This window comes from Phacochoerus africanus, chromosome 13, assembly GCF_016906955.1.
Source record: "Phacochoerus africanus isolate WHEZ1 chromosome 13, ROS_Pafr_v1, whole genome shotgun sequence".
NCBI lineage: Eukaryota > Metazoa > Chordata > Mammalia > Artiodactyla > Suidae > Phacochoerus > Phacochoerus africanus.
This window is the reverse complement of record NC_062556.1, coordinates 11,259,890-11,279,025: the sequence shown is the minus strand read 5'-3', so window position 1 is coordinate 11,279,025 and position 19,136 is coordinate 11,259,890. Positions and strand designations below refer to the sequence as shown.

At 33.5% G+C, this 19,136-nt stretch overlaps 1 protein-coding gene across 8 annotated transcripts in view; it reads right to left on the bottom strand.

Moving 5' to 3' along the window:
- Positions 1-19,136, bottom strand: part of NBEA (neurobeachin) — a 636,767-nt gene that overhangs the window by 459,489 nt on the left and 158,142 nt on the right. For all 8 annotated transcript variants that reach the window (XM_047756277.1, XM_047756280.1, XM_047756278.1 and 5 more), the window contains 4 exons: positions 13,452-13,531; positions 12,698-12,760; positions 12,508-12,605; positions 6,260-6,352 (listed from right to left, as the gene is read on the bottom strand). In XM_047756277.1, the coding sequence (XP_047612233.1) occupies positions 6,260-6,352; positions 12,508-12,605; positions 12,698-12,760; positions 13,452-13,531 (334 nt within the window). The remainder of the gene's footprint in view (positions 1-6,259; positions 6,353-12,507; positions 12,606-12,697; positions 12,761-13,451; positions 13,532-19,136) is intronic.

Genomic DNA, 19,136 nt, shown 5'->3' with positions numbered 1-19,136 from the left:
ACTTCTGGATACCCGTCCATGAGCCTATTCTTTTCACTGTTTCAGGATACTCAATATCATGAATTTGATCTTACATTACCAACTATGTCTTTACATTTTTATTGGATAAACATCTATTGCTCAACTAATTATAATTTTGTTTTTTCATATTAAAAAATTAAATAAATGGTATCATTACTATGTATCCTTCTATTATTTGATTTATTGCTTCATATTAGGTTTATTAAAGTCAACTTTTGGTAACTCATTTTCAAATCTCAATATATCAAAATGTAGAAACATACCTAAATTCACTTTTCTGTTATCATACTGATATTCTTTTACGCTTTTTCCGACTTCCCACCATTACCAATAATGCTACATTGAACATTTGTGCACTACATAAGAGTGTCTTTATGTCAAGGAGATAATTTCTTAGTCCTAGAATATCTTCATCTTTTCGAAAATTGTCAAATTGTTCCCCAATGTGATTGTAGCAATTATACAACTCTACAAGGGATTTGAAAATCTTTTATATATATCCTTGCCACGCTTGATACTGTCAAAAATTTTAAAGCTTACCATCCTAGGGGGCATTAAACGTAAATTTTAAAATTTGTACTTTCTTGATTGCTACTAAAGTTGCCCATCGCTTATTCGCCAACTCAAGTTTGCTCTGCAGTGAACCGACTGTTTATATTCTTTATTCTCCTAACAGTTTTTTATTTATTCATATTAATTTGCATGATTTTTCATATATTTGGGATCCAAGCCCACTGTACTCCAAACAAACTGCAATTATCTTTCACTCTGCGGCTTAGTCCCTTCACTTTTTTATGGTACCTTTTAAAATATGTTTTATTTTAAAGGTCACATTTATCAACTTTTTCCTGGATGATTTATGTTTATTTATCATTTTATAAATACTTCCTTTATCTAAGGCAATTATACTATTATCCTACACATGCTAAGAGTTTTAAATTTTACTTTTAAAGTTTTCATTATCTTTATTGAGGTATAATATATATAACATAAAACTCACATATTTTGTACATGTACAACCCAGCACTTTCTTTAAAACCTTACAGAGTCATAGAATCATCACCACTACCCAATTAAAGAACATTTTCATTACCCTAAAAAGTTCCCTTGTGTCCATTTGTAGTCAATCTGCACTTCTATCACTGACCACTAACTTGCATTCTGGGTACTTCGAATAAATTGAATCATACAATATCTAGTCTTTTGCATCTGGCTTCTTTCATTTTGTATAATGTTTGCAGGACTCATTAACTTTAGAGCATGCATCAATAATTCATTTCTTTTTAACTGTTCAATAGTTTTCCATTGTATAAGTATATAATATTTCATTTATTTATCTATCAATTGATAGTACATAATCTCCAGGTTTTGGCTATTATGAATAATGGTACCAAGAACATTCATGCACAAGTATAAGTGTGAACATACAATTTCATTTTTGTGGGGTAGACACTTAAGCATATAAATGTCAGGTTGTATGGTAAGTGTTTGCTGGAAGATTTTACATTCCCATCAGCAATGCATGAGGATTCAATAAATTATCATGTGTTGTGATTTTGCTTTTACTGAAATAAAATTATTATTTTTTTGTGGTAACTTTTTTGACCCAAGAGTTATTTAAAAGTGTGCTATTTACTTTCCAAATATCTAGCAATTTCCAAAAACTTTTTGTTGATTTCTAATTTAATATTGTTGTGGTCAAAGAACATATTTTGTTTGATCTCAATTCTTTTAGACTTAGTGAAACTTGTTTTATGTATTATGGCCCGACATTAATACATTCTGGAGAATGTAGCAGATGCACTTGAAAATAATTCTGCTATCTTTAGGTGGAGTGTTCTATAGAGTCAATACATTGTTCAACATGACATTGAACAGAAGTGGTGAAAACAGTCTTGAGTGTTAGTTATTTAAAGGAAGAATGCTTCTACATTTCACCACTAAACAGGACTGTGTTAAATCTGCATCAGGGAATTCCCGTCGTGGCGCAGCGGTTAACAAATCCGACTAGGAACCATGAGGGGGCGGGTTCGGTCCCTGCCCTTGCTCAGTGGGTTAATGATCCGGCGTTGCCGTGAGCTGTGGTGTAGGTCGCAGATGTGGCTCGGATCCCGTGTTGCTGTGGCTCTGGCATAGGCTGGTGGCTACAGCTCCGATTCGACCCCTAGCCTGGGAACCTCCATATGCCGCGAGAGCGGCCCAAGAAAATAGCAAAAAGACAAAAAAAAAATCTGCATCAGGTTAAAAAAAATCATTTTTTATTCATGGTTTCCAAAGAATTTTTTTGATGGTGGGTAGCAAATTTTAGGAAAAAAATTTGTATTCCACTAGTATTAGTATGATTATATATAACAAATATATATATAACAAATTCTATAATTTGTTAACAAGTAGATCATACTAAAATGCATCCTAATGTTAAAGTACTCTAATATTTACCATAAAACTGAGAACCTGGGGGGAAAAAGACAAAATGTGTTTCTTTTTTTGAATATGATATTTAGAGTTATAAGTTGCCTCCAATACTACTTAGGCCAATTCTTAAAAATAAAAGTATGTAAAATTTTCAATATCTTTGTTTCCAAGTATTTTATAATTTGAACAATATCTGTTGTACTTATTTAAAATATGTATATTTCCATTTTCTTAAGTTTGATTTTTATCACTGATTTCCTGTGGGTGAGAAGTCATCTATATGACAATAATTTATTTAAATTTATGGAGACAATTTTACAGCCTCATTTGAAAAGTGTTTTATCTGTGCTTGGGAAAATACATGTTAATCAAGCCACGAATATTTTTGTTCAAATATTTTTTTTATTTTTATTTTTTGTCTTTTTAGGGCATATGGAGGTTCCCAGGCTAGGGGTCGAATTGGCGCCATAGCCGCTGGCCTACACCATAGCCACAGCAACATCAGATCCGGGCCACGTCTGCAACCTATACCACAGCTCACAGCAACGCTGGATCCTTAACCCACTGAGTGAGGCCACAGATCGAACCCACAACCTCTTGGTTACTAGTTGGGTTCGTTATCCACTGAGCCACGACGGGAACTCCGATGGTTCTTTTAAAAAGAAGAATATGTTAAAACTCTAAGCTATTTTATCTTTCAAATCTAGTCAGTTTTGCTTTCTATACCTCACCTATGCTGTTAAGTATATAAACAGCAAATTGTTGTATCTTCTTAGTGAGTTATACTTTTTTCATTATATGATGCCCCTCTCTAGCCTCATTAACTTTTTTTTCCTGAACGTTTACTTTGGCCTATTTAAATACTGCTCTACCAACTTCTGTTAATCAGGTTTTAAAATACACAATACTTTTACTTGGGTAAAAAATAATGATGACATAAAAAGACAGAGTTTTCATGCTCAACTCATGGCCGTTCCTCCTTATTCATACTCCCTTCACCAATATAAATAAGTATTTTTGTTTCTTATTTCCCTATCAGCGTCTCCCCACGTATGTCTTCTAAATAAATTTTCTTCTTAGAGTAGTCTTAGGTGCACAGCAAAATTAAGCACAAAGTACAAATATTTCCCATATATCCCTGGCTGACCCCAGTATGCCATGCAGATATGGCCTCCCGCCACTATCGATGTACCCCAACAGAGTAGTGAATTTATTACAACTGCCTATAAGCCTTACCCCACCCAGTTTTATTGAGATATAATTGACATATAATACAATTAGTATAAGGTGTACGACAATGATTTGATCTGTATACATACTACAAAATGATTACCACAGAAGTTTAGTTAACACCACCTCTCAATAGTGGCAAAATTGTTATCTTTTTTCTTTTTGTTTTTTGTTTTGTTTTTGGCTGTGCCTGTGGCATGCAGAAGTTTCTACAGCAGTGACAACACTGGATCCTTAACCCAATGAACCACCAGGGATCTTCAAGTTTTCTTTCTTTTCTTATGATGACAACACTTAAGATCTGTTCTCTTAGCAACTTTCAAATATACAGTACAGTATTGTTAACTATAGTAATGATGCTGCATATTTCATCCACAGAATTCATTTATCTTACAACTGAAAGCTTGTGCCTTTTGACCACATTCACTCATTTCTCCCATTCTCTACTTTCTACCCTATGGAAAACTCTGATCTGTTACCTGTTTCTATGAGCTCAGTTTCTACATATTCCACATATAAATGAAATGATGCATTATTTGTCTTTCTCTGACTTATTTCACTTAGTATAGAGCCTTCAAGCTTCATCCAAGTAGTGGCATATGACAGGTTTCCCTCCTTTTTTATGGCTAAATAACATTCCATTTTACATATAGAAAAAGAGACCTGCAAACTCATGTTCATTGGAGCATTATTTATAAATATCCAAGACATGGAGAATCTTGTCTGTTTTGTTCCTCTGTTTCAGAATTTTCTTTGATGCCTATACTACACCATTTCAAATTTTCATGCATGTTCCAAGAGCACTTGAAGTTACATTAATCAGAAAACCATACTAATACTAGAATTATATTAATCAGATTTACCTTATTATTTGGATTACTCTCACCCTTGACTTTTCATGGACTGGGGTGAATCGCAGTTTGTTTTAATGTTTTAAAATATTAATGATTATCTATTTCTCCAGCAATTTGTTTCATGAAAGTTTCAACTTTTAATATTATAAAGCATCTTTCTTTCTACAGTATATTGCTTTTTTGGCTTGTATTCTAATTTGTCCAATCTTAAGATATTGATTCCTACTCTCTTTTTTTCATTTGTATCTATGTAGTATAGCTTTACTCATCCATTTATTTTTACCCTCTCTAAGTCATTTTGTTTTTCAGTGTGTTTCTTTCATTTAGAGCTGGGTTTTATTATTGTGCAAAACTGTGATTTTTTTCCTTATTATAGGTAATTTTTAAAAACTTTTACATTTATTATATGGCAGATATGTTTGATGTTAGATGTCACATTTTATACTTCCTGACTTTTATAGATTTTTTAAAAACTTCCATTATATGCATTGTTAGTCAATTCTTTGATTTTACTAAAGTGAAATGAGTGACCCCTATCTCTTCATGTTAAAAGTGCATATACTCTCACCCAATACTCTATCCCCTAATACACTTACAGTTCCTCATATATGCATTACTCTTTCCTATAATCCTGGCTTGTTGAACTATTTCCTGTATCTGTAACATCTCTATTCTCTCTTAACTTGACTACTGGTTTGGCACCAAAATGAGAACAGTATCTACTCTTCTAGACTATTTAGCATACTGGAGGTATTTTATCTGAATATTATGCAGTTTTAATCAATGTTATCAATAAACTCTTGGTAAATCAACATATCAAAAAGAATTAGCAATATTAAAGTTCTGAGAGGAACCCAACCTATCAGTACTAAATAGCAGTACTACTGTCTTGGTCTCATTTGTATAGAAAATGAATTTAAACAAGACTATTCACACATAGGACAACATAGTATAAAAAATGCATTATATCAGCAGATGATTTTAAAAATATCTAATTTGAGATTTGGGAGGGGAAGAGATACCATAAGACCTTTGAATCAGAATATGCCTCAATGTTAGAAAAGAATACAGGAGTTCCCACTGTGGCTTAGTAGTAACAAACCTGACTAGTATCCATGAGGACTCAGGTTCAATCATTGCCGTACTCAGCAGGTTAAGGATCCCATGTTGCTGTAAGCTGTGGTGTAGGTTGCCGATGTGGTTCCATCTGGCATTGCTGTGGCTGCAGCGTAGGCTGGCAGCTGCAGCTCTGATTTGACCCCTAGTCTAGAAACTTCCATATGCCGCACGTACAACCCTAAAAACAAAAAATTAAAATAAAACAAAAAGAATACCAACAAATATTAAATACTGACTTAGCATGTGAGCAAAAGAGTGCTCTTAGGAAGACCTCGATATGCATGGTTTTCCCTGTGTCAAGAAAATTCCATTGAAACCAAATCCCTATGTGCTTTATTTTATTTGATGCAATATTTAATTATACCCTTAAAAGAACAGTATTTTCTTTCCATCAGACAAATAGGAATAAACTATATTACTTAAACGTGATTTCTCCTATAATCTACTATTTTAAAAAGTATTATTTTTAAAACATTTTTACAACCTTTACCACAAGAAGCTATTATTTTCCATTGCAAGATCATTCCAGTCAAATTCATATATTATATGAGATAAAAAACTAGTAAAAATACAATTTCAGTAGATACTTCTATATTTCATTATGAACAACATCAACTTACTTGTGACCTAAATGCTTCAGAAAGTATCCCAGAACCTTCAGAGCTTGAACCCAAATACTTTCACTTTTAGAGGCCAATAATTTGTAGATTACCCTAAAATATATAGAAATAAATGATTTGTAAGCACTTAACAAATACTACAAATATAAGCACTCTATATATATACTTTATGAATAAATTATAAATACATAAAATGTAAAATACCTCTTAGGATTTTAAATTTTTTGGAACAGTTAAAAACTATCATATTAATTTTTCTTTAAATTTGACTTTCAAATATATATGCAAAAGGACAAAATTACTGGTTGTTCATAAATACTGCCTCCCACTACACTGAACAAAATTTTCAATGTTAAGGTCTATGCATAGTTAAGCCACAGTTCCTCCTCTATTTGAATTTCCTCTGGCATTTGTACTTGATGACCTTTTTCTTGGTTATAGCTAATTGGACCATGGGTACATACTTGCTCAATTACTTTTCTTTTCTGAGAAATTAGAATGAGTTCTGAGAAACAGTATCTAGTCTTTGTTAGGCTCTTGAATTAGAAAATGATTTAGGAGTTCCCGTCATGACTCAGTGGTTAACAAATCCGGCTAGGAACCATGAGGTTGTGGGTTCGATCCCTGGCCTCGCTCAGTGGGTTAAGGATCTGGCGTTGCCATGAGCTGTGGTATAGGCCACAGACGCGCCTCACATCTGGCATTGCTGTGGCTCTAGTGTAGCTGGCAGCAACATCTCTGATTAGACTCCTAGCCTGGGAATCTCCATATGTTGTGGGTGTGGCCCTCGAAAAGGCAAAAAGACAAAAAAAAAAAAAGAAAAATGATTTAGAAGAGAAACTATAGGATGGCCAGTGGTCTCTACACAGAAGGAATAAAGCAACTATACAGGAAATAGCAGAGAAAGCAAACTTGTTTCTTCATAGCTTTCTGGTTCCTGGTTCCTACCCTAATGTGTTTCCATAATGAACACATTATTTTGTTTTAAATTAGTTTGAGAAGTTTTCTGTTATATGGAGCAAAAAAGTCTCTTATAACACATGATCTAAGCTAACATACAGTTACTTCAAATTCTATATGAGGGCAGGGTCAAATTCATTATAATATTCATAGTTACTTTAGAAATTTTATCCCATTTTTCTTCAAAAAAATAAAAGTAATTTGAAGAAACTAAAAGGGGGCAGGAATAACTACAGTCTTTTGCAAATGATTCTAAAATTTAAGAAGGCTCTTTGCAGGTGGCAGTAGTGTCCCTATAAAATTAGAATGTGCTTTACTCTATCAAATATCTTTTAAAAAAATAAAATGTCATTTTATATTTTGAAGGTAATCTAGGCTGAACTAAAAAAGCTAGTAATAGAAGATGCAGTATTAATTTTCCTATCATTTCAGTGTTATTAATAAAGGAGAATAAATCACTAAAAGTTAATGATATCTAATTTATGTTTAACAGTACTTATATTACTACAAAATAAAATAACACATTGTTGATAATATTTCTCTTTTTATATTACTCTCCTGAAGAAGAGACTATGAGAAGTTAACTCTAGAGTGATTATTTTCTTTGGAAGATGAGGCTTGTGCATCCTTGACAAAAGGCTCAAGTTCCTACATGAATTTATATTCACACTGAAATCTATTTTCAGAACTTTTAAGGAAACATACCAGGAATGAAAAAAGACTAGTATGAGAATAGAACAGTTATACACATCAAAAAATAAATATTCAGAAAATCATAAGAACATTTAACAAAATAATCTTGAGAACCAAAGTAAAACCTCACAACCTAAAAATGTGACTACACTCAAACATATAATCACAAACAACCACAGTTTCTTATTCTGTAGTAAACATTTGAGATAAAGGGAAAAAAGTATAAGGTACATCCTAGATTGACAGGAATTATGACTTAACATTTGAAACAAGAAAACATCTAAGGGAATCAGACTTCTATGTTATACAGAATTTTCTTCACAACTAGACAAGCATCTCTCATAAAACAAGATACAGTGTAATAGGAAATTTACTGACAGATAAGTTAATGACTGTTCACTTATAATAAGATAATTAGGTGAATCCTAATTCATTTGTTCCAGCTTAATATATTCAGCCAGGAAATTATCTAAACTGTGTAAAATAAGAAATAATTTTTCACAGAACTAAAACAAACAATCCAAAAACTTATATGGAACCACAAAAGACCCAGAAGTCACAACTCTCCCAGACTTCAGCCAATGTTACAAAGCCACGGTCATCAAGACAGTGTGGTACTGGTACCAAAACAGACATACAGACCAATGGAACAGAATAGAGAACCCAGAAATAAACCCAGACACCAATGGTCAATTAAGCTTTGACAAAGGAGGTAAGAACATAAAATGGGAAAAAGAAAGTCTATTCAGCAAGCATTGCTGGGAAACCTGGACAGCTAAATGCACATCAATGAAACCAGAACACACCTTCACACCATGCACAAAAATAAACTCAAAATGGCTAAAAGACTTAAACGTAAGACAATATACAATCAAACTCCTGGAAGAGAACATAGGCAAAACATTCTCTGACATCAGCCTTACAAGCAAAAACAAACTTATGGGGCCTAATCAAACTGACAAGCTTTTGCACAGCAAAGGAAACCAAAAAGAAAACAAAAAGACAACTCACAGAATGGGAGAAAATAGTTCAAACGATGCAACTGACAAGGGCTTAATCTCTAAAATATACCAACAGCTTATACAACTCAACAGCAAAAAAGCCAAGAACCCAATGGAAAAATGGGCAAAAGACCTGAACAGACATTTCTCCAAAATATACAGACGGCCAACAAGCTCATGAAAAAATGCTCAACATCCCTGATTATTAGAGAAATGCAAATCAAAACTACCATGAGATACCACCTCACACCAGTCAGAATGGCCATCATTAATAAGTCCACAAATAACAAATGCTGGAGGGGGTGTGGAGAAAAGGGAACATACCTACACTGTTGGTGGGAATGTAAGCTGGTACAACCACTATGAAAAACAGTATGGAGGTACCTTAGGAAACTAAATATAGAACTTCCATATGACCCAGCAATCCCACTCTTGGGCATATATCCGGACAAATCTTTCCTTAAAAAAGGCACAGGCACCTGCCTGTTCATTGCTGCACTATTCACAATAGCCAAGACATGGAAAAAACCCAAATGTCCATCGATAGATGATTGGATTAGGAAGATGTGATATATATACACAATGGAATACTACTCAGCCATAAAAAAGAATGACATAATGCCATTTGCAGCAACATGGATGGAACTAGAGACTCTCATACTGAGTGAAGTAAGTCAGAAAGAGAAAGACAAATACCATATGATATCACCTACATCTGAAATCTAATACATGGCACAAATGAATCTTTCCACAGAGAAGAAAATCATGGACTTGGAGAACAGACTTGTAGTTGCCAAGGGGGTGGAGGAGGGAGTGGGATGGATTGGGAGCTCGGGGTTAACAGATGCAGACTATTGCCTTTGGAATGGATAAGCAATGAGATCCTGCTGTGTAGCACTGGAAACTATGGCTAGTCACTTACGATGCAGCATGATAATGTGAGAAAAAAGAATGTATAAATGTATGCATAACTGGGTCACCATGCTGTACAGTAGAAAAAAAATAATGTATTGGGGAAATAAAAAAAAACCTATCTTGTCTTTTCTTTGAACATTTTCAGATACAAAAATATCACATTTTTTGATGTTCAGTTCAGTGTTGTATTATCACAAGGTCTTCCTTAAGTCCAATTAAAATATAACCAGAATTAAATTAAGTTCTTCCTTTGTGTTCATTTCTTAACATGTATGAATTAAAATTAATTGTGAAAATTTAAACGGCAAATTTTCCGTCTTCGAGATTAATTTGAACACATTAGTAAGAATGGGACATGAACATTCAACATGAGCTAGTGTCAACCATGAGCAACAAAACCTTTGTATTCACTGTGCCTAATCAATTCTTTCATATTATACATTTGAAAAACTACTTCCATGTGTCAAAACAATGCACAATTCTATTTCTAATTTCACCTTATCAACCAATCTAAGGTTGGTATCATCCACAAAGGTTATGGGGATATTTTCTATTGATTTCTTAATTTATCACTTTAATATAATAAATAAGGTAGGTACTGGGATCAAAATTCAAGGATATTAAGTGTTCTATCTAAATATAATTTATGAAGGAGTGTAATTATCTGTATTATATATTAGCCTGAGCCATATGAAATTGCCTATATTTGGTAAAATTAGTTAAGTGTCAGCAATTTCACTTCAGCCTCACAATAAGAAAATATAGTTGTTAATAATTAAATGCATAATCCTCTTATTCAAATAGATTAGCAACCTCATGAGTTGTAAAACTCAAAGTAATAGTGATGTCACAAGTTAAATATTCATATAGAAATAAAGTAATTGGTTTTCTGATTTGAAAAGGAAGTCCTTCAAGATTAGAAAGTAGTTATTTGCTGATAAATGGCCACGTAAAAGAAGCACTAATAAAATCCCTTGACATTTACTGATATATTATTTCCAAACTCTTGTCACAACCTATGGAAGTTCACTGAGGTGCACGTGGCGAACCTAGATTTCTTATTCATTTAAATAATGCAGGCTCCAGAAAAGTATAAAGGGCGAATCCCTAAGAGGCTAGGTTACAGGTTTAAATTCATAAGAATACCAAGCAAGAAACTATGTTTCACTGATCTACATAATTGCTAGAGAAACACCATACCTAAACTCAGTTTTCAAATCCTTTCAGTTTTAGCTTCCTGTTCAAAACCATTTCATCTCTATCATTTCCACCGCACCGTGACTACCCTAGCTCATGATTCCTAATATTGATGAATAAAAATCTCACAACTGATCTTGCTACATCAGTTTTGTCCTTTTACAACTCATTTTCTTTTTTTTTTCTTTTTTTTTTTTTTGCTTTTGAGGGCCACAGCCACAACATGTGGAGTCCCAGGCTAGGGGTTCAATCTGAGCTACAGCTGCCGGCTTAATGCCACAGCCGCAGCAACATCAATCCAAGCCGTGTCTGCGACCTACATCACAGCACATGGCAACGCCGGATCCTTAATCCACTGAGCGAGGCCAGGGATCAAACCTTACAACCTCATGGTTCCTAGGCGGATTCATTTGTGCTGTGCCACGACGGGAACTCCTACAACTCATTTTCCACACCACTGATATAAATCCAGCAAAACAGAAATCTGAGCCATCCAGTTCTATATTCAAAATTCTTTAGTTTTTTCATCAACAAAATAAAATCTAAACTTCTTATCATTATATGGATCTTCCAAACCTAGCCGCTATCTAGCTCTTCAGCCTAAAGTCATAGAATTTTCTTTCTCAAGCTCTCTTTTGCTTAAATATAAAACTCTCTCTCATCTTCTTGCAAAAAAAGTCTGCTGTTCCCACTACTTACAATGTCTGTACTACAACAACATCAATACAATTACCTTTTTTTCTTTTTGGCATTTTAGGGCTGCATGTACAGCATATGGAAGTTTCCAGGTTAGGGGTCAAATCAGAACTATAGCTGCCAGAGTATGCCATAGCCACTTCCACACAGGATCTGAGCTAGCTGCAACCTACACCACAGCTCAGGGCAACCCAGAACCTTTAACCTACTGAGCGAGGCCAGGGATCGAAGTCGCATCCTCATGGATTTCTAATCGAGTTCATTACCACTGAATCACAACAGGAACTCGTATAATTATTTTTCTTGAGACCAATTTTCTATACACTACACCAATCTCCTTGAGTATTAGAGGACTAATAATAACAGATTTCCATATCTAGCTCCTTCTTATGTATAAGATTTTGCTATATTTACTCTAAAGTTACTTGAGGAGTTCCCGTCGTGGCGCAGTGGTTAACGGATTCGACTAGGAACCATGAGGTTGCGGGTTCGGTCCCTGCCCTTGCTCAGTGGGTTAACGATCCGGCGTTGCCGTGAGCTGTGGTGTAGGTTGCAGACTCAGCTCGGATCCTGCGTTGCTGTGGCTCTGGCATAGGCTGGTGGCTACAGCTCCGATTGGACCCCTAGCCTGGGAACCTCCATATGCCACGGGAGCGGCCCAAGAAATAGCAAAAAGACAAAAAATAAAAAATAAAAAATAAAAAAATAAAGTTACTTGAGTAGGAGCTATTCCAGGAAGCACAACTGTATTCAAGTTTGTTAATTATACTACTATTATAATTATACCTTATTCCGTTTCTTTGATCAAATGCTGGTATCATTGAGGCTGGGTGTTCTGACATTAAAGCCACTAGTAACTGTAACACATCATGAATATTTTCATCCTGCATGATAAGGATAATCAATATTTATTTAGTTATATTTTCTAATGCATTGAATAAAATTATTAAAATAGAAGACCCAGGCCATGTCCTACCTCATGCATTGTAAGTAGGTAATTTAATATACTCTGAAGTTCATCTTCTTTGACCCCTCGATCCTAATTTTTTAAAAAATAACTTAAATTTAAAATTAAAACTTTAAAGACAGCCATCTAAATGTCATTTTAATAGAAAATATGAACAACTTAAAAAGTGTTGTTTTAATTAAAATATCTAGGTACTTCATAATTCATATGCTGTATTATTTCAAGTTAAATAAGTAAATATTCAGAAAACTATGTCTAATCCTTCTAAAGGTACTAATATTTGATTGACCGTCACTATAAAAAATATTTTGATCATCTAAATATACTCATATTACTATTTTCTAGCTATGTATTCTTTTCTTAAAACAATGCAATTACTGTAAAACTTTACAATAGCAATTGCTGTGTATTTTACCTTTATTTTCTATTTGTCTTAATCTTTTAAAAATCCTACTGTGATAAAATATATAACGTAAGCCTTTTAAAACAGGAACATAGATCATTTTCTGGAATAAAAGCTTCATGCTCAATTTTGCATGCATTTGTTCCTTGTCCATTTCTGCTAGATCCTTTAGTATGGAGGATCTCAGGTTTTTAACAAAAAATTAAGTTCAACAAAAGTTAATACCAAGATTTAAAGAATTTTGAAAATAATTCATGAATTAAAGGTAGTTACCACTAATTTTACAATAACGGTTTAAACTATGACAAAAATTATTTTGAGTAATATATTACAATTTTAAAACATGAAAAATTGTTTTACCTTTAATATAAGCTGCTTCAGGAAAAGTAGCATAAATGCCCGCAGAGATATAATTTCTTTCTGTGAAGGCCGGGGACCATCTACAATAAAACAGAAAATAAAAGAAAAAAAAAACCTCACCTAATTAGAGTTTAATGCAATTCTGCTGGGATATCATGAAATTCTTTATATTTATTATAATTATGTGTAATTATAATATTTATTAGTATTAATTCTGTACAATTCAATAATAGAGAATATCAGCGTTATTTTCATTTTCAGATGGTTGACAATTTAAAATTATTTACTCATGGAGTTCCCATCATGGCGCAGTGGTTAACAAATCCGACTAGGAACCATGAGGTTGGGTTTTTGTTTTGTTTTGTCTTTTTAGGGCCACATCCGCAGCATATGGAGGTTCCCAGGCTAGGGGTCTAATTGGAGATGTTGCTGTCAGCCTACACCAGAGCCATAGCAACGCCAGATCCGAGCTGCATCTGTGACCTACACCACAGCTCACAGCAATGCTGGACCCTTAACCCAATGAGCAAGACCAGGGATCGAACCCGCAACCTCATGGTTCCTAGTCGGATTCGTTTCTGCTGCGCCACGATGGGAACTCCTGAAAAGATTTTTTTTTTAAGGCTGCACCTGCAACATATCTCTACACCTGGGAATGGAACAAAGTTCCCACCAAGGATAGATACATACAGGCTTATGGTAATGTTTTAGTTCTTAAGCTTGATGATACTCATATGAAGTTCATTATATTTATGGATATAATACTACTTTGTGTTTGTGATATACTCAGAATACGTCTTTGAAACACCTATAATGTGAAATATCTATGTATACACATGTGTGTAAGCGTGTCTTCGTATGAACAGAGAAAAAAGGTGAAAAAATATGTAAGACTTGTAATATTGGCTCCTTGGGAAAGTATTAGCCTTTTAGCATAAATCTGGATATTTCACCTGCCCCATGATCATGTACTACTATGATATTGTTAATGTAAGTAAATGTTTTTACAGTGAAGCATATATAATAATAATTTGAGACAAAAGTGTGAAATCAGAGTCAAATCAAAGAGATTCTACTTCTCAAAGTGAGTGGCTACACATGCGTAATTCTATGAAAAGCTAGTGTAGTGAAAAATAATCTTTAAGGTGTTCTTAAAAGATAGCATTTTAGCTCAAATTGTTATTGAAAAAATTGTCATATAGAAAACTGTGTGTTTCAGAACCTAACATTCCAAAATAAGTAAAATTAACTTCAGATGAATTAGAAAGTTAAATTAAAAAGATTACATAGGACACATTAAAAAGAGACAAACTAAAATGGATATATAAACCATACAGAAAAAGAAATAATCTGTCAGATGTATGTAATGTACGACCTGGTGACTATAGCTAATAATTCTGTATTGAATATCTCAAAGTTGCTAAGAGACTAAATCTTAAAAGTCCTTATCAAAAGAGAAAAAAGAAAAAAAAATAAATGCTGAATGGTGACAGATGTAACCGGACTTACTGTAAGTGATCATTTCACAATATACACAAATATCAAATCATTATGCTACACACCTGAAACTAAAATAATGTTATATATCAAATACACTTCAATTAAAATGTTAAAAAAAATTTTAATAAACTGTAGAAAGTCAATTAAAAAAAAGAAAAAAATGTTCTTTCATGTTCCTATTACCTTTATTTTTAAATTACATTTACTTGTTTTCTTCCTTCCCTTCTCCTTGAGGTGGCTGGAGCCAGTGGGGCCTTAAGGGCCTGGGAATCTGCAGAAGCAGCAGATGCCAAGGAGATACCAGGGGATAGCAGAGCCAAGGAGGCAACTAAGACTGGCAGCACCTTCAGGGTCAGGGCAAGGAGACAACAGAGGCCAGTAGGATGGTTGACAGCAAAGAAACAGTGAGGAGGTGACAAGGACAATTCAGAGCCAGAGCTAAAGACAACCAGAGCCAAGTGGCAATGTCAAAGCCAAAAAGTTGATAGTGTGTGTGTCAGAATGTTCGTTTCATAAAGTAGAATAAGTAAATATACAAAAATATTAAAGCCAATGGGAGCCAGATTTCTCAATATTGAAAGAAAGTTGTGAATATAATAAATTTGAGGCTAAAATGACCTATATGGTTTTAGATTGGAACTGAAGTGTGAACTCATGGTTATTAATATAGATAGATCAGTTTAGATATGTGCACATATGTATTTGCATTTAAACTTATATTTCCTAGATCTGCCCAATGAGAATTCCTGGAAGTAATGATACCCAAAGAGCAAGAAGCACAATAAACACACCTAACACCCAATCCTGATTTCAAAAGCCATATCTACAGAATAAGCCAGAGCTTCGTGGAGAAATGGCTGATTCCAGGACTGAGATAAGAAAAACATAACATGAATCAAAAATACCTGTTACTGAAGAGCAAGTAAGTACAAAAAAAGTATAGATATTTGTCATACAGTCCCAAGACTCAAGTGAGAGAACTTCTACTGGCCAAATATGGTACAATGTGAACATCAAAATAATGTCACAACTGGGAGATAGACTTTGCACTAAATCCACCAAGCCACTTGTTTCAGTTTTATTGGAACAAACCACACCCATTCATTTACATACTGTCTCTGGCTGTTTCTGCAATGCAATGGCAGAGCTGACCACTTACAGTAGAGATTTATGTCTCCCTAAGCCCTTATTTACTGTCTTGCCCTTTGCAGAGAAAGTGTGCCAGCTGTTGATATAACACTGAATAAAACAAGAATCCATAAAATTCATACTAAAAAATAAACAAATAAATTAGTAAATGGAGGTGAAAAACAAGTCCCTCCTTACAGTTGAATTCAAACCACTAAATATGCTGGAAAATGTCACCATTTGGCCGTCATCACAGTAAAGGTCAGTTTTGACAACCAGCATCAATTAACTAAAACCAGTGGGCAAAAGTTTATTAAAGAACAGGATATTTACATAGTCTCAATGTATTTCTCCACCAACTACTTATGATTACAGAGGAGAAAGTGGAATTTTACAGTAAAGAACCTTGGCAGGAGTTCCCGTTTTGGGTCAGTGGTTAACGAACCCGACTAGTATCCATGAGGATTCGGGTTTGATTCCTGGCCTCACTCAGTGGGTTAAGGATCCAGCACTGCTGTGAGCTGTGGTATAGGCCACAGACACAGCTTGGATCTGATGTTGCTTTGGCTGTGGAGTAGGCCGGTAGCTCTGATTCAACCCCTAGCCTGGGAATATCTACATGCCCCAGGTATGGCCCTAAAAAGACAAAAAAAAAAAAAAAATTCCTGGCAGACCAAAACTTAACATCACTAGTTATGAGACAATTCAACATTGTTTGCTTCTTGACATGATAACAAAGAGACATAATTGGCATGATTTCTGTGTGATTCCTTCCAAAAATGAAAAACCTGAATTATCATGAGCAAATATCAAATGAATTCAGATTAAGGGACATTCTATAAAAACTGCCTATATTCTTCCAAAAATATCGAGGCCATGAAAAAAAAAGGAAACGCTAAAGGAAGCAATCTAATTGAGGAATCTTAAGATGACAAGGCAACTAAATACCATACATGATTCTTTACTGGAATTCAGGGAAAGAACACTTTTTTTTTCCTAGAAAGGATATTATTGGAATAACTGGTGAAATTTGAATGGGATCTTTGAATTAGATGATATTGTACTAATATTAATTACCTGATATTATACTAATATTAATTACCTGATATTTATTTATTTACTTATTTATAAGATAAATATATATGTATATGCATATATCTAAACTGATATATTAATAACCATAAGTTTACACTTCAGTTCCAATCCAAAACCACATAGAAAATTCTTAGAGGAAAACATAAGCAGGACACTCTTTTTTCTCTACCTCCTAGAGTAATGAAAATAAAAACAAAAACAAACAAATGGGATCTAATTAAACTTAAAAGTTTCTGTATCCATAAACAAAATGAAAACAGAACACACAGAATGGGAGAAAATCTTTGCAAACTAAGTGAGTGACAAGGGATTCATCTCCAAAATATACAAATACTTCATTTAGCTTTATATTAATTATCTGATTTTAATGATTACCATTCATTATCCAAAATAGTGCCTTTACTTTTTAGGAAATAAACAGTATTTAAGTGTGATAGGGCGCAATATCTATATTTTTTCTCAGTTGATTCAGAAAAATATGTATGCTTGTATATGTGTTTATATTTACATAAAAATATAATGGTAAACATATGGGAAAGTATAACACACTGGGAAATATGGGGGTGCATATAATAATTCTTTATACAATTCTTGCGACTTTTCTGTAAATTAGACATTAATTTTCTGAGGCAGAAATGAATATGTACGAATGTATGATTTGTCTAAAGTAAACTATCAGTGTAATTTTAAAAACTAGGGCTATGAGTCAGAGAGACACAATTCAAATTTTAGTTCTGTTACTTTATACCAACTTTCAGTTTCCTGATATGCAAAAATGGGAGTGATATTGACAGCTATATATAGATATAAGCATATGTATATGTGCAAATATGTCTCTCTATATATAATTACATTATATGTAAATGATTAAACAAAAATATGTAGGTGCTTAGCATAGATTTCAAAGCATAGTCAGTTAATTTTAGCCATTATCAAGTCTAAAAGAAATGGGAAAAGCCAGGCTAGAGATCTGAATGTGAATAATACCATTTTAAAAGTCAGATCAATAAACTGAAAGACATAAAAGTAAGCTAATAAATGTATACTGGAATAGTGAAATGCCATTTTTTCCTAGCAAAATATTTTTATAAAATGGTAACTTTCAATGCTAGTATGAGTATGCTGAGAAAAGCACCTTAACATAGTGTTGTCCAATTGTAAACTAATATAATATCTCTAAAAAATATCAAAATATGTCCTATAAGACCCTTTCTCAGTAATTCTAAACAAATCAGAGATGAAGGTGAATGACTTTATTCAAAGTAGCAGATCACTGCATTATTTAAAGAATCAAAACTTTAGAAACACGTAAATGGTATACTCTCTTAGATTACTATGTAGAATTGAGGGAAAAAACTCAAGAAAAAAAAATCAAAATTCTGTAAAAGAGTTTAAATATTTCACATATTTATGCAAAGAGAAATAGTGGAAGCACACACACCAAACTTCAAAGAGTTATTATTCCTGGTGTTTGGGTTATGAACAATTTTTTTCTCCTGTTATTCTACAATGAGTATAGACAGATAGACAGGAAAACTAGCAATATTTTTAAATAGCACAATGCATTGAAGAATTAAATTAGTTTCTACTTCACTTGGAACAAAGTGAAGTTTGGGGAAAAATATAAAGAAAGGCAGCAATCTAAAACTGTTTAGACAACTGTATTGGAATACACTGGCCATGATTAATATCATTCATTGCTTTGAATGCTATGAACATATCTTCCTAAATCACAACAACCATACAGACTAAAAGGTACAATGTTACTTATTTTCACTTACCCTTATTCCAAAAATAATTTAATACCAAAGCTATAAGCTTCTTCTTCACCACAAAAAATTCTCAATATACCAGTCTACTACATAAGACAGACAACAACAGCCTGGTGTTATTTTCATAACCATGCACACCTGTTCAGTATAACAGCACTTAGGATATAGAACAATCACAGTACAGTCGAAG